Source organism: Ranitomeya imitator, chromosome 5 (assembly GCF_032444005.1).
Source record: "Ranitomeya imitator isolate aRanImi1 chromosome 5, aRanImi1.pri, whole genome shotgun sequence".
In the NCBI taxonomy this organism is placed as follows: Eukaryota; Metazoa; Chordata; class Amphibia; order Anura; family Dendrobatidae; genus Ranitomeya; species Ranitomeya imitator.
The window spans coordinates 622,511,758-622,538,241 of NC_091286.1; the positions used below are offsets into that span (position 1 = coordinate 622,511,758).

At 48.5% G+C, this 26,484-nt stretch overlaps 2 protein-coding genes across 4 annotated transcripts in view; one reads left to right on the forward strand and one right to left on the reverse strand.

The window, feature by feature from the left end:
* ITGB1BP1 (integrin subunit beta 1 binding protein 1) lies at positions 1-26,274 on the reverse strand. Of its 3 annotated transcripts, none has more exons than XM_069728071.1 (7): positions 26,145-26,274; positions 22,237-22,336; positions 20,690-20,768; positions 15,699-15,835; positions 13,543-13,635; positions 4,957-5,106; positions 1-1,430 (listed from the first exon to the last, which is right to left on the reverse strand). In XM_069728071.1, exons 2-7 carry the CDS (start codon positions 22,306-22,308, stop codon positions 1,347-1,349), a joined length of 615 nt encoding a protein of 204 aa, XP_069584172.1. In that variant the 5' UTR covers positions 22,309-22,336; positions 26,145-26,274; the 3' UTR covers positions 1-1,346. The 3 variants fall into 3 exon arrangements, with proteins under 3 accessions (XP_069584172.1, XP_069584173.1, XP_069584171.1); XM_069728070.1 differs by having other exon boundaries at positions 1,203-1,430; positions 22,242-22,336; positions 26,145-26,268; XM_069728072.1 differs by lacking the exons at positions 20,690-20,768; positions 22,237-22,336; positions 26,145-26,274 and adding an exon at positions 15,913-15,966.
* CPSF3 (cleavage and polyadenylation specific factor 3) overlaps positions 26,221-26,484 on the forward strand; it is a 53,479-nt gene continuing 53,215 nt past the window's right edge. The window contains exon 1 of the mRNA XM_069728069.1: positions 26,221-26,373. Coding sequence (XP_069584170.1) covers positions 26,303-26,373 — 71 coding nt within the window. The 5' untranslated portion in view covers positions 26,221-26,302. The remainder of the gene's footprint in view (positions 26,374-26,484) is intronic.

Below are 26,484 nucleotides of genomic sequence, written 5' to 3' on the forward strand. Positions count from 1 at the left end.
TTGTCGGTACCTAACGTTTAATAGGGCAGAAAAAATGCAGTATTTTACAGTAGGAGCAAAAGTAAGGCTATGTGCACACATTGCAGATCTGACTGTGGAATTTTCTGTGCAGATTCTGTATTTCTTGGCAGAAAACGCAGGTGAGAATCTTCTCCTTTTTTTGGTCTGTGCACACGTTGCAGATTTTTGTGCGGATTTCTTCCTTTTTTTACCCTTGCAGACTTCTGTTATGGAATGGGTGCAGAAACGCAGCAGATCTGCACAAAGAATTGACATGGTCCTTTTTTGAATCTGCTGCGTTTTCTGCACCATTAGCACAGCATTTTTTTTTTGCCATTGATTTACATTGTACTGTAAATCACTTGCAGATCTGCAGCGTTTCTGCGTGGAAAAAAAATCTGCAGATCTGCAGGAAGTCTGCAATGTGTGCACACACCCTAAAGATATGATTAAAATGTCCTTCACATGTTGCTTTTATTTCCGGAGTGCGGTTTTGTTTTTATTCTAAATGCTGCCTTCGCTTCTTTCAGTGTTTTCTTGAATCTTTTCCCATCATAACCAATGAGGCCGCGGCAAAAAAAACCATATCCAAACCTGCACGTTGAGTATTTGATCAGTATTTTACATCTGTATTTTTTTACCTACTCTTGGTTTTGGCTTACAAATACAGAAGTGGTGACGTGTTTCTATGACGCTTTTCCTCTGGTTGTTCCTCTCCTGGTTTTGTCTTAGAAATACTGATGTCAAATACTGACCATGTTAACGATTGATGAGAATATATGAGCAGCTAAAATACTTCCCAAAATACCCTGGAAATGCAGATATTGGAAAATGCAGATATTCAATTGGACCGAAATGTGTTAAAATCAGGATGGGCATCAAACATCTTGTACCGATCGCTTTTAGCAGCACTGTGATATCAGCGCAGGCTGGGAGAGTCCACCATTGTTCTGTGACTACCAGGCAGAGGTACCGAGCACTCCGCCGTGGCTGCCATCCTGTAACATGAAGCCGGCCCCTTGTTGCTCTGAGAGTTGTAGTCTTCTCAGTGTTCATTGAGCTTCTACCATATGTCACCTTGTAGCCCGGCTCCGAGGCCGCACTGGTACAGGTAAATCTATACGCACATAAGTATTGTACCATGGCTCCTCCACCCGTGTAATAAGGGGACGGAGCTTCATACCTGAACCTCACAGGTTCAGGACTGTGAGTAAAGGCAGCAATGGATGCATATAAAATATAGTTCTGGGATATATCCATGTCCTCACAGATCCTGGACTGCGGCTTCTTCTCCATGAGACATTGTAGGATAATCCTGGTGGGGTCGTCTGTGTCCCAGCACGTGGTCATTCTGTAGGCACTTGTGTCTTCTCAGTGAGAACAGAGTCAAACGCTGTGGAAAGGACCTTACAGATGGACTGCGCATGTTCCTGTAAGAAGAATGGAGCAGACGGGTAAGTACTGGGAACTCCCATTAATGTAACTGCACACTACATACAATTCTCCAGGCCGTCTATTGATCCGCCAGGTTAGCTCCTGTTCAGACAGCACTTGGAGCCTTCTCTGTGCATTGGAGGACACCAGGCATACCTCACAGGATGCAAAATATCCTCCAGCCCTACACAGCAGCTTGTCCGGTGGTCCGCACTCTGGTGGACCGATTCATCAACAGTAGCATAGCACACGTTCACACTCCACCAGTCCAAGGTGCCAAATTCATTAAGAAAAATACCGCACGCCACTTAATGAATTCTTTGCATGTCATAAGAGGCGTGCACCCTGCCAGAAATGCCGGTAATTTGATGAGTGTGACGGGCAGGCGTTGTCATGCCAAGTACCTAGCTCCGGTCATTTCGGTGGAGCCGATTCATACTGGTGTGAAAGCGCAAAAAAAAAAGTCAAGGTTGCAACATTTTTGCGCAACTGCACAAAAATGCTGCAACTTTTCAAAGCTTTTACGCCACTTATCTGTAGTATAAGCTTTGATAAATCGGCCACCTTATTTTTAGCACGCCGGACAGCCCTGTACGTAGTCATCATAGAGAAGCAAAAAACAGAAGGCCGGCGCTCACTTGTAGGTTTTCATGGAATAAATTCTACAGATTCTGCAAACTTACAAGTGAGCGCCGGTCTTCTGCTATTTGCAATGGGACACCAACCATCGGCACGAGCACCACGGATGGCGGGCCGACTGGAATTATGGTTTATTGAAATCATAGAGAAGCAGGAGTATGGTGGCCGCTGCCCCTATACACCACCCATGACGTCAGTGCACACTATTAACCCTTTCTTGGCTGCTAGTTCCTGCATATCCAGACCTCTATGCATTGGAAAATGTAAAACAATAGAAGCCATCACAGCTTGCCAAAATAAGGAGATTTATGTGTCTCTATGTGTATTCCCCACTAATCCTGGCAATGGAGATAGGATCTAAACTGACAGTGCCAAAGCAGTAAGTCCCAGCAATGGAGATCCCAGGAGCCTGCAGGTTTAAGCTGTGCTCGCAGGATCAATGCTGTGACCGCAGTGTCCGAGCTAGTGCACGCAGGGTCAGTGCTGTGCCTGCAACGTCCGAGCTAGTGCCCGCAGCGTCCGAGCTGTGACCGCAGTGTCCGAGCTAGTGCCCGCAGCGTCCGAGCTAGTGCCCGCAGCGTCAGAACTGTGACTGCAGCGTCCGAGCTGTGACAGCAGTGTCCGAACTGTGACTGCAGCGTCCGAGCTAGTGCCCACAGGGTCAGTGCTGTGCCTGCAGCATCCGAGCTGTGATCGCAGCTTCCAAGCTACAGCCCGCAGCGTCCGAGCTAGTGCCCGCAGGGTCAGTGCTGTGCCTGCAGCGTCCGAGCTAGTGCCCGCAACATCCGAACTGTAACCGCAGCGTCCGAGCTTGTGCCCGTAGCGTCCAAGCTAGTGCCCGCAGGGTCAGTGCTGTGCCTACAGCATCTGAGCTGTGACCGCAGCATCCGAGCTAGTGCCCGCAGCATCCGAGCTGTGCCCGCAGCATCCCAGCTAGTGCCTGCAGCGTCCCAGCTAGTGCCCGCAGCGTCCCAGCTAGTGCCCGCAGCGTTCAATCTAGTGCCCGCAGGGTCAGTGCTTTGCCTGCAGCGTCTGAGCTGTGCCCGCAGCGTCAGTGCTGTGCCTGCAGCGTCAGTGCTGTGCCTGCAGCATCCGAGCTACTGCCCGTAGCATCTGAGCTGTGACCGCAGTGTCCGAACTGTGACTGCAGCGTCTGAACTGTGACTGCAGCGTCCGAGCTAGTGCACGCAGGGTCAGTGCTGTGCCTGCAGCATCCGAGCTAGTGCCCGCAGCGTCCGAGCTGTGACCACAGTGTCCGAGCTAGTGTCTGCAGCGTCCGAGCTAGTGCACGCAGTGTCCGAGCTAGTGCCCGCAGGGTCAGTGCTGTGCCTGCAGCGTCCGAGCTAGTGCCCGCAGCGTCCGAGCTGTGACCGCAGTGTCCGAGCTAGTATCGGCAGCGTCCGAGCTAGTGCACGCAGTGTCCGAGCTAGTGCCCGCAGGGTCAGTGCTGTGCCTGCAGCGTCCGAGCTAGTGCCCGCAGCGTCCGAGCTGTGACCGCAGTGTCCGAGCTAGTGTCGGCAGCGTCTGAGCTAGTGCCCACAGCGCCCGAGCTAGTGCCCGCAGCATCCGAACTGTGACCGCAGAGTCCGAGCTAGTGCCCGCAGCGTCCGAGCTAGTGCCCGCAGGATCCGAGCTGTGACCGCAGTGTCCGAGCTAGTGCCCGCAGCGTCCGAACTGTGACTGCAGAGTCCGAGCTAGCGCCCGCAGCGTCCGGGCTAGTGCCCGCAGCGTCCGAGCTAGTGCCCGCAGCATCCGAGCTAGTGCCCACAGCGTCCGAGCTAGTGCCCGCAGAGTCCGAGCTAGTGCCCGCAGAGTCCGAGCTAGTGCCCGCAGCGTCCGAACTGTGACCGCAGTGTCCGAGCTAGTGCCCGCAGCGTCCGAACTGTGACTGCAGAGTCCGAGCTAGCGCCCGCAGCGTCCGAACTGTGACTGCAGAGTCCGAGCTAGCGCCCGCAGCGTCCGGGCTAGTGCCCGCAGCGTCCGAGCTAGTGCCCGCAGCGTCCGAGCTAGTGCCCGCAGCGTCCGAGCTACTGCCCGCAGAGTCCGAGCTAGTGCCCGCAGCGTCCGAGCTAGTGCCCGCAGCGTCCGAGCTAGTGCCCGCAGAGTCCGAGCTAGTGCACGCAGGGTCAGTGCTGTGCCCGCAGCGTCAGTGCTGTGCCCGCAGCGTCAGTGCTGTGCCCGCAGCATCCAAGGTAGTGCCCGCAGGGTCAGTGCTGTGCCTGCAGCGTCTGAGCTATTGCCCACAGCGTCCAAGCTAGTGCCTGTAGCGTGAGAGCTATTGCCCGCAGGGTCAGAGCTGGGTACAGAAAAGCTCACTGGGATTCACGAAGGTACAGGGTTATCCCTAACTCACAGGCTATCATAGATGGATATTATAAACAAATTAATAAATGGATATTTTAAACAGGATTTTGCATGACGGAGTAATGTCATACACTACAATATTCCACACTTCCTTCTTCGCGTTATATTAACATATACCATCGAGACCGTGCCCTTTTGGCCTCCGTCTGACCAGTGTATATCAGTACAAGGCAAGAAATTTTTTATATATATATATATATATATATATATATATATATATATATATATATATATATATATATATATATATATACATACATACATACATACATACATACATACATACATACATACATACATACACACATACATACACACATACATACACACATACATACACACATACATACACACATACATACACACACACTATCATAGTGAACGAGCCCTATGGCTAGGTTCAGTGTGTATGTATAGAGCTTTCCTACCATACGGGCTAAATGTAATGCTGAGCAGTGCAGTGAGGCGCACCTTAGATTTACCACAAAGCTGGAGAAATCTGATCTGACCAGCACTCACCAGATTGGCACACTGATAAACCCACAGGCTACACTGGTCCTCACTGGCATCTTTGGTCTTCAGAGCTAGCAGACTCTTCCCAGGCACCAGCCCGTCATCATAGCACACCATGGAGACAACGAGATAGAGGGGGTGCCGATGCAGCACATCCTGGAAGCACAGGGAACAGGTGAATACACAACTTGGCACTGTAGTTCCCAACCATTCCCGAGGGCTGAGCCGTCTTCATGCATGAACTTGCTGATTTAAAAACACCTCTGAACCCTTGCGATTAATTGAAAAACAAAATGTAAAACAGAAACTTAATCAAGCAAAGTCCAGCTCACCATGGTCGACATCCTTGGAGACTCGGAGCACGGAACCGCTGTGTCAGGCCAGTCCCACACGTCCAGATAATTCCGGTACCGGAATTATCCGTGTCCGTGTGCCGATGCGTTTCTGTGGCACATCAGTGTGGCACACGTGTGCCGCTCGTGTGCCCACTGGGTACCACACACACCGTGTCGGAGACAGCGCTAAAGTTTAGCGCTGTCCCCTGCATCTGAAGCCCCATTCATAACTTCCCTGCAGCAGCGTTTGCTGTAGTAGAGAAGATATGAATAATTGTGTGTAAAATCAAGATCCAGGTCCCCACACCCCTCCCACACCCTGTGCGCCCCCCCACTGTGATGAAAATACTCACCCGGCTCGCTCTCTCGCTGGCGCTGCTTCCTGTCCTGGCCGCACTTCTACTGTATGAGCGGTCACGTGGTGCCGCCGATTACAGTCATGAATCCCTATGGGAGGTGGAGCCGCATATTCATTACTGTAAATGAGCGGCCCCACATGACCGCTCATACAGTAGAAGGTGCGGCCAGGACAGGACGCTGCGAGGGAGCCGGGTGAGTCATGAAAATACAGAAAAATCTTTAAATGAGAAGGTGTGTCCAAACGTTTGGTCTGTACTAGATTTCAGATATTTTTGCTGCTATTTTTATTTAACAGGATCTATAATCCAAAAACTACTTAATATTGTGAATAACACATTGTCTATATTGTATTTCTATCCAGCCAAAGTACTTGTTTTTAATTTTTAATTTGTACTCACTTTCATGTGCTTTTACCTTGCTCATCAATTATGTTAATTACCTAATTATTGTACCGGTGTGTTCACCGGATCTTAGTATAAAAATGCAAGACAAGCTACACATTGGATATCATGACTAAAGGTACCTTCACACTCAGCGACGCTGCAGCGATACCGACAACGATGTCGATCGCTGCAGCGTCGCTGTTTGGTCGCTGGAGAGCTGTCACACAGACAGCTCTCCAGCGGCCAACGATCCCGAGGTCCCCGGGTAACCAGGGTAAACATCGGGTTACTAAGCGCAGGGCCGCGCTTAGTAACCCGATGTTTACCCTGGTTACCAGCGTGAAAGTAAAAAAACAAACACTACATACTTACCTACTGCTGTCTGTCCCCGGCGCTCTGCTTCTCTGCACTCCTCCTGCACGGACTGTGAGCACAGCGGCCGGAAAGCAGAGCGGTGATGTCACCGCTCTGCTTTCCGGCTGACCGACGCTCACAGCCAGTGCAGGAGGAGGAGAGAAGCAGAGCGCCGGGGACAGACAGCGGTAAGTAAGTATGTAGTGTTTTTTTTTTTTTACTTTCACGCTGGTAACCAGGGTAAACATCGGGTTACTAAGCGCGGCCCTGCGCTTAGTAACCCGATGTTTACCCTGGTTACCAGTGAAGACATCGCTGGATCGGCGTCACACACGCCGATCCAGCGATGTCTGTAGGGAGTCCAGCGACGAAATAAAGTTCTGGACTTTCCTCAGCGACCAACGATCTCTCAGCAGGGGCCTGATCGTTGGTCGCTGTCACACATAACGATTTCCTTAACGATATCGTTGCTACGTCACAAAAAGCAACGATATCGTTAACGATATCGTTATGTGTGAAGGTACCTTAAGGGTGCTTGGTCACCAGAAACGCGTTGATATCGCATTTTATTCTCTGTAATTGCTGATGTTTTTATCCTCCACTGAACAAATTTTTCAAGTAAATAAAGAAAAGTTTTTTTTCACATATCTCGCTGAGCTGGATTCCTCATCATTTTCTTAAAACAGAAACTTACTGAGAAGAGGCTGCAAACATCGGATAATGATTTATACAGGGGAGAAACATGGTGTATAGTAGGCTTCACCCACTGAATAGCAAAAGCTCCCTGGGAACAGTAATGGAGGCTCTTTATCCTCAATAGGGAGGGTGATCACCAGTGTAATAGCGGGGTTTTCGTCCAATACATCTCAGCTTTTTGCTGCTCAGCCCCATTCAGTTGCATAGAGATGCAGAACGAAACATGGATGCCGCTTTGTTGGGCGCACGGAGCATGCAATAAGCCTATCCTAAGGGCATCAAAGTTGTATGCATGGCGCAGGTGATCTGACACCGAACATGGGGATACTCGCTAGGCAGTACAGCTGATAAGGCCACTTTGATGCCCTGCTAATATCATGCCCGGGTCTCATTAACTAGAATAGGATCCATGCCTATTGCTTTCTGGTGACCGGACAATCCCTCCACACCTGACGTCAGATTGGATGGAAGAGCGTGCCTGCAAGACACTGAGTCCCAGGAAGCTCCTTTGTGTCCCTGGCATGGAATTACTAAAGGAGTTTTCTACTATTAAAAGAGTTATCAGATAGTAATAAAAGAAACAAATACAGTATTCACGGTTCACCCTCCCCTGGTCCAGCGCTGGCTCCTTTATTTCACCTGTAACAGTGACTTCACAACTACCATGGATATCACCGCTGCAACCAATCACTGAACTTGCCATCAACGACTGGCTGCAGTGGTCATGTGCGCTGTAGTCTTGATGTCGTCGCTGCAGCCAAAACACAGACAACGGAGCAGCAGGTGGGAGCCAGCACTTTACCGAGGGAGAGCGAGTGCTCATTTCTCTATCGCCTCATTGGGGGACACAGGAACCATGGGGTGTATGCTGCTGCTACTAGGAGGCTGACACTATGCAAGTAAAAAAGTTATCTCCTCCTCTGCAGTGTACACCCTGCCGACAGGAAGTAGGATATCCAGTGTAGCTTAGTGTCAGTAGGAGGTGGACACGGGTCTTTCATTAGACCCATATCTACCTCAGTGTGCGTCGTTCCTTTTCAGGTCCCTCTGAGGGATACAGGGTGAACAGTCACACCTGTACTCCCACAAAGAGCCTATGAGTACGGCGTGTAGTGCCACCCCGTATCCTCATACGTCTAGTCGGCAGGACCCCAGCCCTAACACAGAAGCGTGTTCAGGTGATCCGGACCTGGTCCTGCCTCCGTACCCCTACCCACTCGCCCACCAGAGCCTGTCGGTCTGAGGAGACGAGGACGTCCCACTACATAGGTTTTCGGACGTCTGATCCATGCTGGACAGGGAGGTACTTTTCTTTCTCCCCAGGTTCTGGCGAAGTCAGGAAGAAGGTAAGAAGATGAGAAGATAAGGAGAAAAATCCTTTATTTCTTTCATACTTGTGGCCCCCCTTAAGCCATAGCTTCTGGGGCTTTCCCTGCCTTTTCCGATGGTAGTGGCGGCACAGAGTATCCCACCACGGCATTTTGAGGCCTCCGCGCCCCCCCCCCCCATGCTCCGGCGGTTATTTGCTGCAAATCTAGGTCCCGGCTTTTCTCGGGCCTAGTTACAGCGCTGGCTCCGCCCCCCCCGTCCTCAACATCCGGGCGGGCTTTTCTCCCGCCCGACTCTGTCTGTACCCATTCCTATGCAGGGCAGCTAGCTCCACCCACTACTCCCAGCCGCCCCAATCGGCCTGGGATCGCCGCCATCTTGCTGGGGAGCGTTCGCCTCCGGACCCGGTGGCTATTCCGGCCCCCTTCCGACCGCCGAGAGCGGGTCCTTTCCCACCAGCGTCTTCACCGGCCGGCTTCCCCGCCTCCATCTTCCTGCTGGTGCCCTGGACCTGTGCCCTGATGCCTGTCGCAGCTACAGCCTGGGAACAGACTACAGGACACTACACCTGCTGGGAGTAGCGCTGTTTAGCAGTTTGGCACTCCTCTCTGCATCTCTCCTGTTTCCCTAACCTTCTGGCATTCTTTAGTAGGTATGCTTTCCATGTCTAATCCTATAGGGGAGCGTTCTCTTCCTCCTGCTCCCTCTTCCTCCTCTACTCCTGTCAGACACTTTGTGTGCTCTCTGGGAAATGGCAGGCTCCCTTTAGGCTACCCTCTGTCAGGGCTGCAGCATCTCCACTGTTCCCATCGCCCAGGAGTCCCTTCCTACCCCGGGTGAGCCCGAGACCCCTATCCCTGGGCAGTTTTCCTTTCTGTCGCAGTCTGTGGCGGACCTCACCAGGGTGTCACAGACCCTGGTGTCCGTGCTTGACAGATTGTCCCTTCCAGCTCCCGCAGTTGCCAGTGGGTCACAGGATTCTCCGTCTGACCCCTTTTCAACACAGGCTGCAGATATCTAAACAGGAGCGCCATTCTAATTCCTTTTTCCCGCTCCATCTCGCCCTCCGTTTTGGCACGGCGAGATCCCTCTTCCAGATCCTCCTCTCCCGAGTCAGGCGTGGCGTCCTCGGTCGCGTTTTTCAGAGGATGACTAAGACTTGGATTCAGTACAGGCCTCTAACAGGAGAGATACGGCACAGAATCTTCTTGTTGTGGTCACCAGACCTTAGGCATCACGGATACATCTACAGAACCCGCGGATTAAGCGGTTTCGTTTAGATGGTCAAAACCAACTTCCAAGGTCTTTGCCCCACACAGTGAATATGTGGAGGTACTTGCCAGGGAAAGGGTGAACCCTACCAGACGCTTTCAGAGAGGGAAGCGTCTCGGCATCCTATATCCCTTCTTCCCTGAGCTCACCGCTAACTGGACTGCTTCCCTGGCAGTGGACCCGCCAGTCTCCAGACTGCCCATCCACGCGGTCCTCCCGCTCTCTAATGCAGCATCACTCAAGGATTCCAATAATAGATTTATAGAATCGCTGGCAAAGTCAGCCTTTGAAGCGGCTGCTCCTGCATTGTCCCTGGCCTCTACCTCTACCTTGGTCTCAAGGGCCATAGCTAGAGGAGCCTAACAGCTTCGTAAGGACATCCAGGTCGGAACACCTCTGGGGGAAATAGCCGACCTTGCGGACCAGACTTCCTATGCAGGGAAATTTTTGATATCTGCCTCCCTAGATGCCATGTATTGCGCGACTCAGGCATCCAGCAATATGGTGGCCATCCGGCAGAATATTTGACTTCCTTCAAGTGCACCCCTTCCGGGCTCTCCCAAAACTTCCATGGTAGGTCCACCAGGTCCAGACCCGGCAGATCTTCCTCGGTACGACTCGTGTCAAGAGCCCAGCGTTTCTCCCAGGTTGGGCGGGCGTCTTCTATTTTTCAGGGACGTTTGGGCTTGTCTCAGCGGAGAACACCGGGGTCAAGGAGGTGGTATCCTCAGGATACATGTTAGGGGTCACTTCGTGGCCCCGGGATCGCTTCTCCAAATTCCGCCCCCAAAAGATCCTGCTCTGTTCCCAGGTTTCTTTGCGTCCATCCCTCTCTTAGATCGGGGGTTATCGTTTCCGTCTCAGTGCGGGAACGCTTCATAGGTTTCTATTCAAACCTGTTTGTAGTGCCAAAGAAGGGCGGTATGGTTCGGCCCATCCTAGATTTGAAGTCAGTGAACAGAAGGGTCCTCCTGCGGCATTTCAGGATGAAGTCCCTCCGTTCAGTAATCGCTTCCATGGAACCGCAGGAATTCCGGTGCTTCATAGATATCAAGACGCCTATCTCCATGTTTCAGATTTTCCAAGCACTCCAGAGGTTCCTGCGTTTCGTGGTGCAGAAGAATCATTTCCAGTTTGTCGCTCTGCCGTTCGGTCTCACGACAGTTCCCAGGTTCTTCACAAAGATCATGGCGACATTGATGGCCATTTTGAGGTTCAGGGGCCTAGTGCTCATTCCGTACCTCGAAGACATTCTCTTCAAGACTCTGGTTTTTTTTCTTAGGCCCAGGAGAGTCTGACCATCGTCCTTGACTCCCTGTCCCGTTTCGGGTGCCTGGTCAACAGAACAAAGTCTTGCCTTGTCCTGATTCAGCGACTTGTCTTCTTAGGCATGCTGTTCGATACCTGTCAGTTGAGGGTTTTTTCTCAGGGACTCGCGGCGAGGAGAGGCGAGCAATTCTCCAGGACAGAGTTTGCTCTCTGCAAGGCCCCCGTCTGCCTTCCTTCCGCTGAGCAATGAAGGTTGTGGGACGAATAGTAGCAGCGTTGGAAGCAATCCATTTTGCGCAATTCCATGCGAGACCACTTCAGGCCATCCTTTTTCAGTGGGACTGGTATGTGCCGTCTCTGTATCATCAGATTCGGCTCTCCGTAGTCAAACGGTCTCTCAGCTGGTGGCTGTCATCCCCTCTCTTTCCTCAGGGCCAGTCATTCCTTCCAGCCCATTGGCAGGTGGTGTTGACGGACACAAGCTTCCCACCAAACATCCGTTGCCACGGCGGTGGCATACGCCAATCACCAGGGAGGGACTCGGAGTCTCTTGGCAATGGCGGAGGTATCCAAGATCCTCCTCTAGGCAGAGGCGACGGTTCCAGCAATATCTGCAGTGCAATTTCCTGGCGTGGACAACTGGGCCGCTGTTTCTCTGAGCTGCGAGAACCTCGCGGCAGGAGAGTGGTCCCTGCTTCAGGAGGTCTTCCATCAAATTTGCCTTTGATGGGGAACTCCGGACGTGGATCTCATGGCGTTCCAACTGATTGGGAAGGTTCCACATTTAATTTCCAGATCCTGTGATCCTCTCGTGGTGGATGCCGATGCTTCGGCCATTCCTCGGTTGCAATTCGTAGTTCCCTATCTGTTTCCTCTCCTTCTTCCCAATCTGTTGAAGAAGATCAATATGGAGGGGGTGCCTGTCACTCTGATCGCACCAGATTGACCCAGTAGGCTCTGGTTCACAGAGATCATCAATCTCCTCGCGGACGCCTCGTGGAGGCTCCCAAACAGGCCAGATCTTCTGTCCACAGGACCGTTCTGCCACCAGAGTTCTCGGTCGCTCAATTTATCAGCGTTGCTGTTGAAACCACGATTCCTGAGAGCGTCCGGTTTCTCTGATAGGGTGATACACACCATGATCCAGGCTAGGGAGTCGTTGTCTTCCAGGGTCTATTTCTGGACCTGGAAAGCCTTTTTTGACTGGTGTGAGTACCATTACGTTCCGCCACTGACCCTGTCTCTTCCTTCCAGGTTGGCTTTCTCCAGGTGGGACTTGATGCTGGCCTTGCCCTTAGTTCTCTAAAGGGCCAGGTATCAGTCCTTTCCATTCTATTTCAGAAGTGTTTAACCTCCCGTTCTCAGGTCAGAACTTTTTTTCTTCAAGGTAGTGACGCATGCGGCTTCCCCGTTCCGGACTCCCGTGGATCCCTGGGACTTCAATCTCATTCTGGAGGCTCAGTGGGGTTTCTCCCTTTGAACCTCTCCACCAGGCCCCACGGTCTGTTCCATATGGGAAGGTGGCGTTTTTTGGTGGCCATCACTTCCATTAGGTGAGTCTCGGAGTTGGCGGCTCATTCCTGTCGCCCCATTTCTTGGTTTTTCAACAGAATAAGGTGGTTTTGTGGCCTCCACCTTCTTTTCTTCCCAGGGTGATGACCTCCTTTCACTTCAATGATCGTCCTTCCCTCCTTTTATCCTGCTCCTACTCATTCTCTGGAGGCTAGACCTGGTCAGGGCGGTGAGGATCTATTTGTATAAGACCGCCTCCTTTAGGAAGACAGACCAATTGTCATTCCAGGTGCGCGAAAAGGCCTGCCGGCCTCCAATGCTATGATTGCTCACTGGATCGGAACTGCTATTCTGGAGGCTTACCGGGTTAACAGAATGCCTCCTCCTGGGATTAAGGCTCAGTCTACCTGGGAAGTGGGTGCCTCCTGAGCGGTACACCATGGGGCATCCGCCCTACATCTTTGCAAAGCGGCAACCTGGTCTTCCACACATTTTCCAAATTTTATAAGGTCCATGCCTACGCTTCGGCAGATGCCAGTCTAGGCAGAAGGATCTTGCAGGCGGCAGTGGTTTCTCCACCCTGAATGGAGTTTTCTGCTGTTTCCACCCCAGGGACTGCTTTGGGACGTCCCATGGTTCCTGTGTCCCCCAATGAGGCGATAGAGAAAACAGGATTTTTGGTTGCTTACCATAAAATCTGTTTCTTGGAGCCTCCATTGGGGGACACAGCACCCTCCCAAGTTGAACAGCTCTGTTTTATTCTGTTATATTGTTACAGTTTGAGTTTCTATCTTTCACATGTTGCTTCTCCTACTGCTTTCTCACTAACTGAATATCCTACTTCCTGTCGGTAGGGTGTACACTGCAAAGGAGGAGCTAACTTTTTTATTTGCATGGTGTCAGCCTCCTAGTGGCAGCAGCATTCACCCCATGGTTCCTGTGTCCCCCAATGAAGGCTCCGAGAAACAGATTGTACGGTAAGCAACCAAAAATCCTGTTTTTTCTGCCTTTCCAGCATTACAGGGTGTGGTATGTTATAGCCGGCATCATAAGGAAGATACAAGACATCTACGATTACTCACATACTGATCCAACGTCATTACTTTAATGCCATATTTTGAAACGACCATAATGAAATCTTCATCCGAAGGCACAAAAGGAAGTTTTCCATCTTGCTAAAATAGAAACATGAAATTATGAAATCTCAATCACTTACAGATATTGTATAGGTGCTAACGGGCTGCCATAAAGGCATGCCGAGACTATGAAGCATTTCCTGAAGATGGCGCTCTAGGTTAATAAGGCAGCAATAAGCAATGAGAGCCCGGACACAGGAAAAACACACTGATCTTTGTGATTGTGGCGATCTGACGTGTCTAGTACTACACTGAATAGGACATACACATATTCTGGCACCTCCTAGAAGGCGCAGAGTAGAAGAGACTATCGGGCTCGAGAAAAGTACTACCGTATTTTTCGGACTATAAGACGCACTGGAGCATAAGACGCACCCCAAATTTGGGGTGAAAATTGCAGAAAAAAAAGTTTTTTTATAAGATGGGGGTCCGTCTTATTGTCCGAATTTAAGTTATCTTACCTGAGGGATGGCAGTGGCAGAGCAGGGTCACAGGAGGCATGTGTCGGCACAGGTGCGGTGATGCTGAGGCGTGGTGGGCGGTACGGCGTGCACCTGCCTGCCAGCTTAGGTGGGCGACGCCGCGGCCTGGCGTCCATGGGGGGGTTGCGGCAGTGGTGTGGAGGCGGCAGAGGTGCGGTCACCTCCTCAAGTTAGATGACACCGCGGCCCGGTATCCAAGGCGAGTTGCAGAGCTGGTTTAATTACCGGTTTCTCGGTGGCGGCGGCCATCTTCCTGAGGCCGCACGTGCGCAGATTGTGTGATCTGCTTCCTGAGGCTTCAAAAAAATGGCCGTGGGAAGCAGCGCGTGTGCAGATGGAGATTGCGGCGGCCATTTTCATGAAGTCGAGATCTCAATCTGCGAACTCGGCTTCAGGAAAATGGCCGCTGCAATTTCAATCTGCGCACGCGCGGCCATTTTCCTGAAGCCCCGGGAAGCAGAGAACTCAACCTGCGCACACGTGGCCTCAGGAAGATGACCACCGCCACCGAGAAAGCTGTGATTCACCTGGCTCTGCTACTCGCCTTGGATACCGGGCCGCGGCGTCACGTCATCTGTGGAAGGGACTCTGCTCACGCCATACCGCTCACCTCGCCTCATCATCCCCGCATCTCTGCCACCGCCACACCACTGCCACAACCAACCGGATAGCGTGCATTCTAACTATAAGATGCACCCCCCATTTTCCCCACAATTGTTTTGGGGAAAAAGCGTGTCTTTTAGTCGGAAAAATACGGTATATGGTAGCACACAAATCACCTACCGATCCCCCATAAGTCCTACAGGGCTGCACATGGTCAGCGCAGACCTGTCATTTGCATACATACATGGGTGCCATTATTAATAATAAAGATATTACATAGTAACATAGTTAGTAAGGCCGAAAAAAAGACATTTGTCCATCCAGTTCAGCCTATATTCCATCATAATAAATCCCCAGATCTACGTCCTTCTACAGAACCTAATAATTGTATGATACAATATTGTTCTGCTCCAGGAAGACATCCAGGCCTCTCTTGAACCCCTCGACTGAGTTCGCCATCACCACCTCCTCAGGCAAGCAATTCCAGATTCTCACTGCCCTAACAGTAAAGAATCCTCTTCTATGTTGGTGGAAAAACCTTCTCTCCTCCAGACGCAAAGAATGCCCCCTTGTGCCCGTCACCTTCCTTGGTATAAACAGATCCTCAGCGAGATATTTGTATTGTCCCCTTATATACTTATACATGGTTATTAGATCGCCCCTCAGTCGTCTTTTTTCTAGACTAAATAATCCTAATTTCGCTAATCTATCTGGGTATTGTAGTTCTCCCATCCCCTTTATTAATTTTGTTGCCCTCCTTTGTACTCTCTCTAGTTCCATTATATCCTTCCTGAGCACCGGTGCCCAAAACTGGACACAGTACTCCATGTGCGGTCTAACTAGGGATTTGTACAGAGGCAGTATAATGCTCTCATCATGTGTATCCAGACCTCTTTTAATGCACCCCATGATCCTGTTTGTCTTGGCAGCTGCTGCCTGGCACTGGCTGCTCCAGGTAAGTTTCCTATCGTCTATACGTCTATATCGTCCTATACGTCTGATTGTTATAACCATTACCTGTGCAACATCAATGTAGTTTATTAGGTCCAGCGATCCTTGCAATGTTTTGCTTTCCTCCGGCTTCACTCTTTCAATGGATCCCACATATTTCACCTTGAACTCAGCGCAAGGCTCTGAATTACTTGAGGCTTGTCCTGTCGGGAGCAGAGATGAAGAGGTTAATTTACAGATATACATGTAAGCCTCACCCACGATTATAGTGCCCGATTACTTCTCTGCTGCGCCCGGGTGTCCTGCTGCATCGTGGGCTCCCGAGCTGTGAGAGGAAGCGCACTTCCTGTGAGCTCGGCTCATGCAATCATCTTGTTAAAGGAGACGCACACATTTACCACTGTGCAGTACATAATGTGGACCAGACATAACGGGCAAATCCCCTGCTAACTAGTGTAATAAAAAAAAACTATGAAAATGCAAAACAAGGTTAACTGAGGGGGGAGTAAGCATTTTTTTTGTTTTACTCCCCCCTCAATATTTTATACACCCAACAAGAAAACCAAAAATATTTCCTTTAATTAAGAAAGACTTTTTTGGTTTGCAGTTTAGGATAGGTCACCTATGTGTAATATGTGAGCATAGTATCTGGGGTACTTGCACTGGTGACCTAGAACCTGCCACAATGACCAGGAAGCAGCACAGGTGACCAGGTATCAAGGAACCGGCACCGGTGACCAGGTACCAAGGAACCGGCACCGGTGACCAGGTACCAAGGAACCGGTGACCAGGTACCAAGGAACCAGCACCGGTGACCAGGTACCAAGGAACCGGCACCGGTGACCAGGTACCAAGGAACCGGCACCGGTGACCAGGTACCAAGGAACCGGCACCGGTGACCAGGTACCAAGGAACCGGCACCGGTGACCAGGTACCAAGGAACCGGCACCGGTGACCAGGTACCAAGGAACCGGCACCGGTGACCAGGTACCAAGGAACCGGCACCGGTGACCAGGTACCAAGGAACCGGCACCGGTGACCAGGTACCAAGGAACCGGCACCGGTGACCAGGTACCAAGGAACCGGCACCGGTGACCAGGTACCAAGGAACCGGCACCGGTGACCAGGTACCAAGGAACCGGCACTGGTGACCTGGAAACCTGCACCGATGCTCACGGGCACAGCAATGCCCATGTATGCTCTATGTCTGGCACTACAGCTCAATCCACCAAGTATGGAGGCCACCAGCAATTACACAGGGATGTTCTATACTAAGAATAAGCCATTGATGTAAAATAATAACAAACCTCTGTAACCCTTCATGACCAGGCAATTTTCCTTTTTTTTTTGTTAGGCGATTTCATTTTTTCCTAACAGTTTTCCCATAATGCTTTTTTTTTTTTTTTTTTAATTATTCAGGCAACATGGCCGTACGAGGGCTTGTTTTTTGCAGGACTAATTATAATTTTGAATGACACCATTTATTTTACCATATAATGTACTGAAAAATAGAGAAGAAAATCCAATTGCAATCAAATGGAGAAAAAAAAAACATTAAAATTCCACCATTGTTATTTAAGTTTTATTTTTACACCGACAGTGGTGCGCTCACAATAATAATAATAAATGTCGAAATGATTTTCAGGATTTTACAATCACAACAATACCAAACTAGTAATATTTTTGAAATATGTATATAAAAAAAAATTGGGTTTGTGTCGCAATTTTTTGTCTTGTACCTTTGTTATGATTCCATCGATGGATCTGTGTGTGGGGTCATTTCTTCGGGAGCGAACTGTAGTTTTTATGGATACCATTTTGTGGTACATAATGACTTTTTGTTGTGTTTTCTTGTGAGCAGGTGTGTGCAACTAAAAAAAATGTAATTTTGGAGCATTTTTTTAAAAAAGGCATTTTTTAAACATCCTTATTTTTAATGGGGAAGAAGGTGGGGATTTCAAACTTTGTGATATCTATAATATAACGCTGGGAGCGTCACTGTGTCCGAAGCCTTTATAGACTGCGCAAGCGCAAGCGCCGGCGCAGTCTGGACCCCACGAGTGGCGCTCCCAGGAGATCGCAGTATGCGTAAGCGCTGAACGCACACCACGATCTCACGGATAGCAGGGACGCGCCAGGAGGGTGAGTATGAGCTATATTCACCTGTCTGTCCCGTTCCAGCGCTGCATGCCGCTCTGTTCCGGGTCCTCTGCCTGTGACGTTCACAGTTCAGAGGGCGCGATGACACGCTTAATGCGCGCCACCCTCTGACTGAACAGTCACAGTCAGAGGACCCGGAAGAGAGCGGCACGCAGCGCTGGAACGGGACAGACAGGTGAATATAGCAAGTGTCGGGGGCCTGAGCTAGCGGTGATACCGGCACCTGACCCCCACAGCGCGCCGGTGTCCCTGCCTGCTCAGGCCCCCCAGCACTCGGCGCCCAGCGACGATAGGCGAGTATGGTTTTTTTTTTTTTATATATCGCAGCAGCATACGGGGCATACACTATGGAGCATCTTATGGGGCCATCAACCATAATGGAGCAGTGTACGAGGGCATATACTATGGAGCATCTTATGGGGGCCATAAACCTTTATGGAACAGCATACGGGGCATACACTATGGAGCATCTTATGGGGCCATCAACCATAATGGAGCAGTGTATGGGGGCATATACTATGGAGCATCTTATGGGGGCCATAGACCTTTATGGAACAGCGTATGGGGCATACACTATGGAGCATCTTATGGGGCCATAAACCATAATGGAGCAGTGTACGGGGCATATACTATCGAGCTTCTTATGGGGGCCATAAACCTTTATGGAACAGCGTACGGGGCATACACTATGGAGCATCTTATGGGGCCATCAACCATAATGGAGCAGTGTACGAGGGCATATACTATGGAGCATCTTATGGGGGCCATAAACCTTTATGGAGCAGTGTACGGGGCATATACTATGGAGCATCTTATGGGGGCCATAAACCTTTACGGAGCAGTGTACGGGGCATATACTATGAAGCATCTTATGGGGGCCATAAACCTTTATGGAGCAGTGTACGGGGCATATACTATGGAGCATCTTATGGGGGCCATAAACCTTTACGGAGCAGTGTACGGGGCATATACTATGAAGCATCTTATGGGGGCCATCAACCTTTATGGAGCAGTGTACGGGGCATATAATATGGAGCATCTTATGGGGGCCATAAACCTTTATGGAGCAGTGTACGGGGCATATACTAAAAAATCATATAAATCCCCATAAAATTCTTTTATTTCAAAAATATTAAAAAGGCCACCAACCTGTGGTCTACCCAAAACATCACAAAAACACACCGTGAAAAAACTGGTTGGGAAAAATATTAACCCTACGATGGAATCTATACTGGTACCTGCCTACCTGTGGGGGTTGGCGCCCTAGGGGAAACGTTATGGCGCCCCCACTCCACGGCGGCTGGCCCTAAGGTCCCTATTGAACCCTTGAAGATCCCGGGTCCCACTACCCAATCGTTAATCTAAAGGGACCCCTCACAGCTATACATAAACACTCCTATAGACTAAGGGTTAACTAGACCCCAAACCGTGCCATAAAAACAATAAGGAACATGTAAGAGAGGAGGTACATAGATAAATCAGAGCAGTCTAGGAGCACTTGATTTCCACTCCACTAGAAACACAATATTCACATCAATAGACTGCACACATGCTCTTCAATAGAATACATAGATATGCTGGTGAGTATATCTCCACATAGGGACGTAATTGTTAGTATACTCATCCAGCCACCGCATGTCATCCTCCTCTCCCCAGTACCGCCTCAACGCATTTCGCCTCGTCGGCTCATCAGGAGGCCCTGATCAACAAATATGTGTCCCGATGATAACAGATAAGGTTCATCGGGACACATGTTTGTTTTTGTGATGTTTTGGGTAGACCACAGGTTGGTGGCCTTTTTAATATTTTTGAAATAAAAGAATTTTATGGAGATTTATATGATTTTTTGTTGCTAATACCCCTGTGCAATATTAGACTTCTTGAAATATGCATATACTATGAAGCATCTTATGGGGGCCATCAACCTTTATGGAGCAGTGTACGGGGCATATACTATGGAGCATCTTATGGGGGCCATAAACCTTTATGGAGCAGTGTACGGGGCATATGGATGGGAGCAGCAAATTAAAGAACGGTGGCGCAGGATGGGAGCAGCACATGACAGAACGGGGGCGCAGGATGGGAGCAGTACATGACAGAATAGGGCAGCACATGACAGAACGGGGGTGCAGGATGGCACCAGCACATGACAGAACGGGGGTGCAGGATGGAAGCAGCACATGACAGAACGGGGGCGCAGGATGGGAGGAGCACATGACAGAACGGGGGTGCAGGATGGAAGCAGCACATGACAGAACAGGGGCGCAGGATGGGAGCAGCACATGACAGAACGGGGGCGCAGGATGGGAGCAGCACATGACAGGATGGGGACGCAGGATGGGTGCAGCACATGGCAGGATGGGTGCAGCACATGACAGGATGGGGACGTAGGATGGAGCAGCTCATGACAGGATGGGGGCGTAGGATGGAGCAGCTCATGACAGGATGGGGACGCAGGATGGAGCAGCACATGACAGGATGGGGACGCAGGATGGAGCAGCACATGACAGGATGGGGACGCAGGATGGAGCAGCACATACCAAGATGGAGACCATATACCAATATAAATGCTCGCCACCCGGGCGTAGAACGGGTTCAATAGCTAGTATATATATATATATATATATATATATATATATATATATATATATATATATATATATATATTATATATATATATATATATATGTAAGTAAGTATGTATGTATATATAATTTAATTTTTTTACCTTTTACTGTTTTTTTATTCACTTGCACATAAAATTGTTGGGCTCATGTTCCGTCTTATGTGCCGTCTTTTAACAGTTTCAGAATTATGGAAAACTTGTAAGTGACGAAAAGAAGTGACACCTAGAGGTGCAGCTCGATCACCCTTGGATGGCTCAGAAAGTAACTTACCAAAGCTTTTAGTAGAGTCTGTATCAAGGCTAGCCACGGTGCTGGATCTGGAGAGGCCCCCCAGGCTGGAATCTACAGACTAAGAAACCAACATTACCAGTCAAAACCACAAACCCAGCAAATAAATTCAAGATCTCCTTTCCCCCTCTTCATATCAAGACATTGTAACTTTCATGTAAAGACATCAGAGCAGCCACTGAACCATCGCCTAAAATAACACCCGACTACATAGACTATTACAGCAAAAGGATATAATAGTACAGCCCATCTCTCAGGACCTTCCTGTGTGAGCTGTTGTGCGCCATGTAATACCACACTTTCCCTGCAGGGGCAGCTGCAGAAGGTTAGACCGGGAGGTCAAAACTCAGTCATTACATCTCGCACACTGATAGCTCTGCTCTAAGCTATAATGGAGGCGTGTTCTTTATCTGCTGTGTTGCTGCCTGGTTATGATTGGTCAACATCATACAGGGAGAAGAAGTGCACGCCCCAAGTGAAAACTATCTGAAAACACCCACTTGGACTTAACAAAAATTAACTCATTAGGTGCCAAATACTTTGATTGCTAATATCTCTCCAAGGGAGAGGCGTAATTAAAGTAAAATAAATCCTTTTATTCCACTCTGCAGCCACTATTCCAATGTGAATACAGTTTTACATCTTCATTCAAAAAATGAAGAAAAAAATAATTTTACAATAATATACTAAATGTAGACAGAGGGCTATGCTTTTGGCATGTACTGCACCCACCCATAGCCCTGCATTCACACATCCATGTAAAATATAACAGTTTTGCTTCTACGTGCTGCACCCGTTTTTTTCTAATCCGTTTTTTTTTTTTCCCACCGAGGCAGGTAGACTGTGTGAACGATTTTTATCCATTGATTCTTAACGATGCATCAGTTAAAAAACGGATGAAACTTGGATGTAAATCTAAAACTGACGAACAAAGTCTATCTTCTGGGTTTCTTCAGGTTTACACGGATCCACATAGACTTTAATGGCTGAGCCTGATCCGCACAAAACGGATGAGAAAAGGACGTGCTCTTAGTCTCACAAAAGGGAAATAAGGATCCGATGTGTATGTGTGTAAGGATCAATGAAACTCTAAGGGTCTGTGTGCTGACAGAGAAAAAAAAAGGACCACATTGATGTGTAACTGTAGCCATAGTCATAGCCCGAGTCTACGACTTAGGTCATGTAAGCCAAAACCAGGAGCGGGTGCATATGTTTCTATTATACTTTTTCTCTCATTTTCCCACTCCTGGTTTTGGCTTACAAATACTGATGTAAAAAACTGACCAAATACTGAACGTGTTTTCCAGAGAGCTGTGGATGCCAGAAATGCATCAGTCTGTACTACATGTAAAGTATTATTTTAAAATCTTTTTTTTTTTATTCGACTGTTGGAAAAAGAAAAAAGGTTTTAGAAGAAACAGTGGAAGTATCGGACGTCCCCTTTTTATCTGTAGCTAACGGGGCACCAAAACCTTTTTCTACTGTCCACCCCGACACACCAGGAAACCTCTCGGGTCCAGAGCACGGACCTTACTCTTGGTGCTGATCTCACTGCTTTGTGAGCTGCTGCTGCTGTGTCTCTTTTTCCCCTTGCGGAACATCCTCTTATCTCAGGTCCATCCGGACGTCCTGTGGGGAAAAGACATTTGGAGGGTGAATATCGCTGCATCCAGCACTGTATACAATGTACAGAATTATTATGTATTATTTGTTTACAATCCATCTAAATAGTGACAGAGTTTTTGCTTGTAACTTTTACGTTTTCTTATTTATTTATGTTGCATAACTTTCTGTCTTAAATATTGTTCTATTTTGACCACTTTAATGTGCGATTACTTGGGCAAGTTTGTCTACTGTGAGATCTGAAAGAGAAAATCGTATATGGTTTTTTCCCCCATTTTCATGCTACTACTGATAAGTAAACATGCTCAGATAAGGTGTTATCTGAGCATGCTCAGGTGCTGACTGGGTGACTTCGGCGTGCTTGAATACTATCTTTGAGTCCCAGCAGCTGCATGTCTCACGGCTGTTTGACAACGGCAACGCATGCAGTGATTACCTAACAAACAGGAAATCCCTTCATGTGGTGTGACTATAAAACAGCCGTGGGACATGCAGCTACAGGGACTCGAACATATTTTGAGCACACAGAACAAACTGTTAGCACCAGAGCATGCTCATATAACACCTTATCCCAGCACGGTCGCTCATCACTGCATGCTATCTATCACTTTTTGCAAACAACCTCATTGTAAAAGGGTTTATCAATGGAATGTACCATCACCATCTAATTGTTAAGGGTCTGAATGCCAGGAAACTCATGACTGACATACAGTGCCTTGCGAAAGTATTCGGCCCCCTGGAACTTTTCAACCTTTTCCCACATATCATGCTTCAAACATAACGATACCAAATGTAAATTTTTGGTGACGAATCAACAACAAGTGGAACACAATTGTGAAGTTGAACGAAATTTATTGGTTAATGTTAAATTTTTGTGGAAATTCAAAAACTGAAAAGTGGGGCGTGCAATATTATTCGTCCCCTTTAGCTGAATACTTTGTTGCGCCACCTTTTGCTGTGATTACAGCTGCAAGTCTCTTGGAGTATGTCTCTATCAGTTTTATAGATCGAGAGACTGATATTCTTGTCCATTCTTCCTTGGCAAACAGCTCGAGCTCAGTGAGGTTTGATGGAGATCGTTTGTGAACAGCAGTTTTCAGCTCTTTCCACAGATTCTCGATTGGATTGAGGTCTGGACTTGGCCATTCTCTCACCTGTGTACGTTTATTTGTGAACCATTCCATTGTAGATTTTGCTTTATGTTTGCGATCATTGTCTTGTTGGAGGACAAATCTCCGTCCCAGTCTCACGTCTTTTGCAGACTCCAACAGGTTTTCTTCAAGAATGGTCCTATATTTGGCTCCATCCATCTTCCCATCAATTTTAACCATCTTCCCTGTCCCTGCTGAAGAAAAGCAGGCCCAAACCATGATACTGCCACCACCATGTTTGACAGTGGGGATGGTGTGTTCAGGGTGTGAGCTGTGTTGCCTTTATGTCAAACATATCGTTTGGCATTATATCCAAAAAGTTCGATTTTGGTTTCATCTGACCAGAGCACCTTCTTCCACATGTTTGGTGTGTCTCCCAGGTGGCTTGTTGCAAACTTTAAACAACACTTTTTATGGATATCTTTGAGAAATGGCTTTCTTCTTGCCACTCTTCCATTAAGGCCAGATTTGTGCAGTGTACGACTGATTGTTGTCCTATGGACAGACTGTCCCACCTCAGCTGTAGATCTCTGCAGTTCATCCAGAGTGATCATGGGCCTCTTGGCTGCATCTCTGATCAGTCTTGTCCTTGTTTGAGATGAAAGTTTAGAGGGACGGCCGGGTCTTGGTAGATTTGCAGTGGTATGATACTCCTTCCATTTCAATATGATCACTTGCACAGTGCTCCTTGGGATGTTTAAAGTTTTGGAAATCATTTTGTATCCAAATCCGGCTTTAAACTTCTTTGATTCTTCACCAAAAATTTACATTTGGTATCTTTATGTTTGAAGCATGATATGTGGGAAAGGGTTGAAAAATTCCAGGGGGCCGAATACTTTTGCAAGGCACTGTAATAAAGGATTTTACACCAGAACCCTCAGAAAAAAAGGATTTTACCTGCACATCAACTCTGCAGCTGGCTGCGAGATAACCAAATGGGGCTTATTGCAAATTCCTGCCCCTGGGTAGCGCACTACAACATTGCATCGAATGATGGAGGACATGTTGCGACCCACGACCCCAAGGGACCAAACCTGTTGGAATTTTGGTTGCAGGTCAAACGCAACTTTGCCCCTTATAGACTTACAGGCAAATTGCAGCTCTAAAATAGTTGCACATATTATTTTGGACATGTGACTTGTCTGAGATCTGCATATGTGACCGGTGATGTCCTGTAACCATAAGGCCTCATTCACACATCCATTTGTTTTTAATGTACAAAAAAATGGACTGTTTTTCCAACAGTGTCCTGTATCCAATTTTCATCCATTTGTCTGCTTTTATCATCACATTAGTTTTTCTCACATGCAAAAATAAAAACATTTTCCAAGCTTCTCCTGCTCATTATTTGGTAAAACCAATGTTGGCGTTCACTTTCATCTGTGAGATTTGACCCACACATTGGACATGTCTATTTAGAAAGAAAGAAAATGGTCCACAAAACAATTACATGATCAAACCAATAGACTATAATGGGTCCATGCCACGGCACGTTCACACGGTCAGTATTTGTAAACCAGGAGAGGAACAGTCAGAGGAAAAGTATAATAGAAACACGTCACCACTTCTGCATTTATCACCCACTCCTGGTTTTGGCTTACAAATACTGAGGTAAAATACTGACCAAATACTGAACGTGTGACCGTGGCCTGACATCAATGAAGTACAAAGATATAAATTGAATGTGAGGCCTAGGTCTAACATGGGGGAGGGGGTGCAAAACAATAGTTCAGAGAAAAAGTTGCACCAAAATCCCAAAAATAATAGCTATAGGGTGTAACCCCTTCCTGTCTGCTTATCTGTATCTTCCTGTCTGCTGTGTATCTGGGATGGGTATTCTACCAATTCCTTCACAAGTGGAAAAAAAATCTGCATCCTAGGCCGCTCTTGAAAATGGTCTTAACAATAGAAACATCGTTTTTTGCTTTTTTTGTCGGACCAATATTAAAAGCCAAGAGGATTATTCTTCCACCCACCCTTCACATTCCCAGGCCTGTGCCCCTGATCGCAGCACACCAGCTACTGCTAGGGTGTCGGGATTATACTGCCAGCAACAGGGCCCTTTCTCATAAATAGGGCATTGATTACCCAGAGTAACCAATAGGATCACTTATTTCATGTTCCACCCAGCGCTGCAAAGAAAAGAGCTGCAATCTGATTGGTTTCTGTGGGTAACTAACTGCTCTCAGACCCAATAGGAACACTTCTTTCATCTTCTACAAAGTGCTGCAAAGAAGAGAGCTGCAATGTGATTGGTTTCTGTGGGTAACTGCTCTCAGCACCAATAGGATCACTTCTTTCATGCTCTACCCAGTGCAGCAAAGAAGAGAGCTGCAATGTGATTGGTTTCCGTGGGTAACTAACTGCTCTCAGACCCAATAGGAGCACTTCTTTCATGTTCTACAAAGTGCTGCAAAGAAGAGAGCTGCAATGTGATTGGTTTCTGTGGGTAACTGCTCTCAGCACCAATAGGATTACTTCTTTCATGTTCTAATCTGCGCTGCAAATATAAGAGCCGCAACCTGATTGGTCGCTGGCTAACAGCTCAGCTATTCAGCAATAGTGTTACCCAGCATTCATTACTTTACTTTCCCCCACCAGCCCGGGTAACCGCTCGCCTACCGAGCCTCTCCTGCCCTCACTCTAGGGTACAGCTGACATACCTTCGTCTCCGTGGCCGGGAGTAAAAATCATGTGGAACCTTACGGTAGAGAACACTGGACACCGGAAGTGGCGGAAGATATTCAGACACGGACTGATAGAGGGAAAGGAGAACGACCGGAAGTCGTGTTGACCGACTGGGAATGAGGCTGATGTGAAGATGTCTGTGAAGAGGAAAGCGGAAAGTGTGATCCCGGCAGAGGAGAGCGACCAGCTGCTGATCAGACCGCTGTGAGTGCGGCCTCCATGGCTGTGTGCAGTGTCAGACTGTGTGTGACTACAAGTCTCAGCATGTCCTCAGGATGCAGATAGGGACAATTCTCGCCCCACCCCCACCACCCC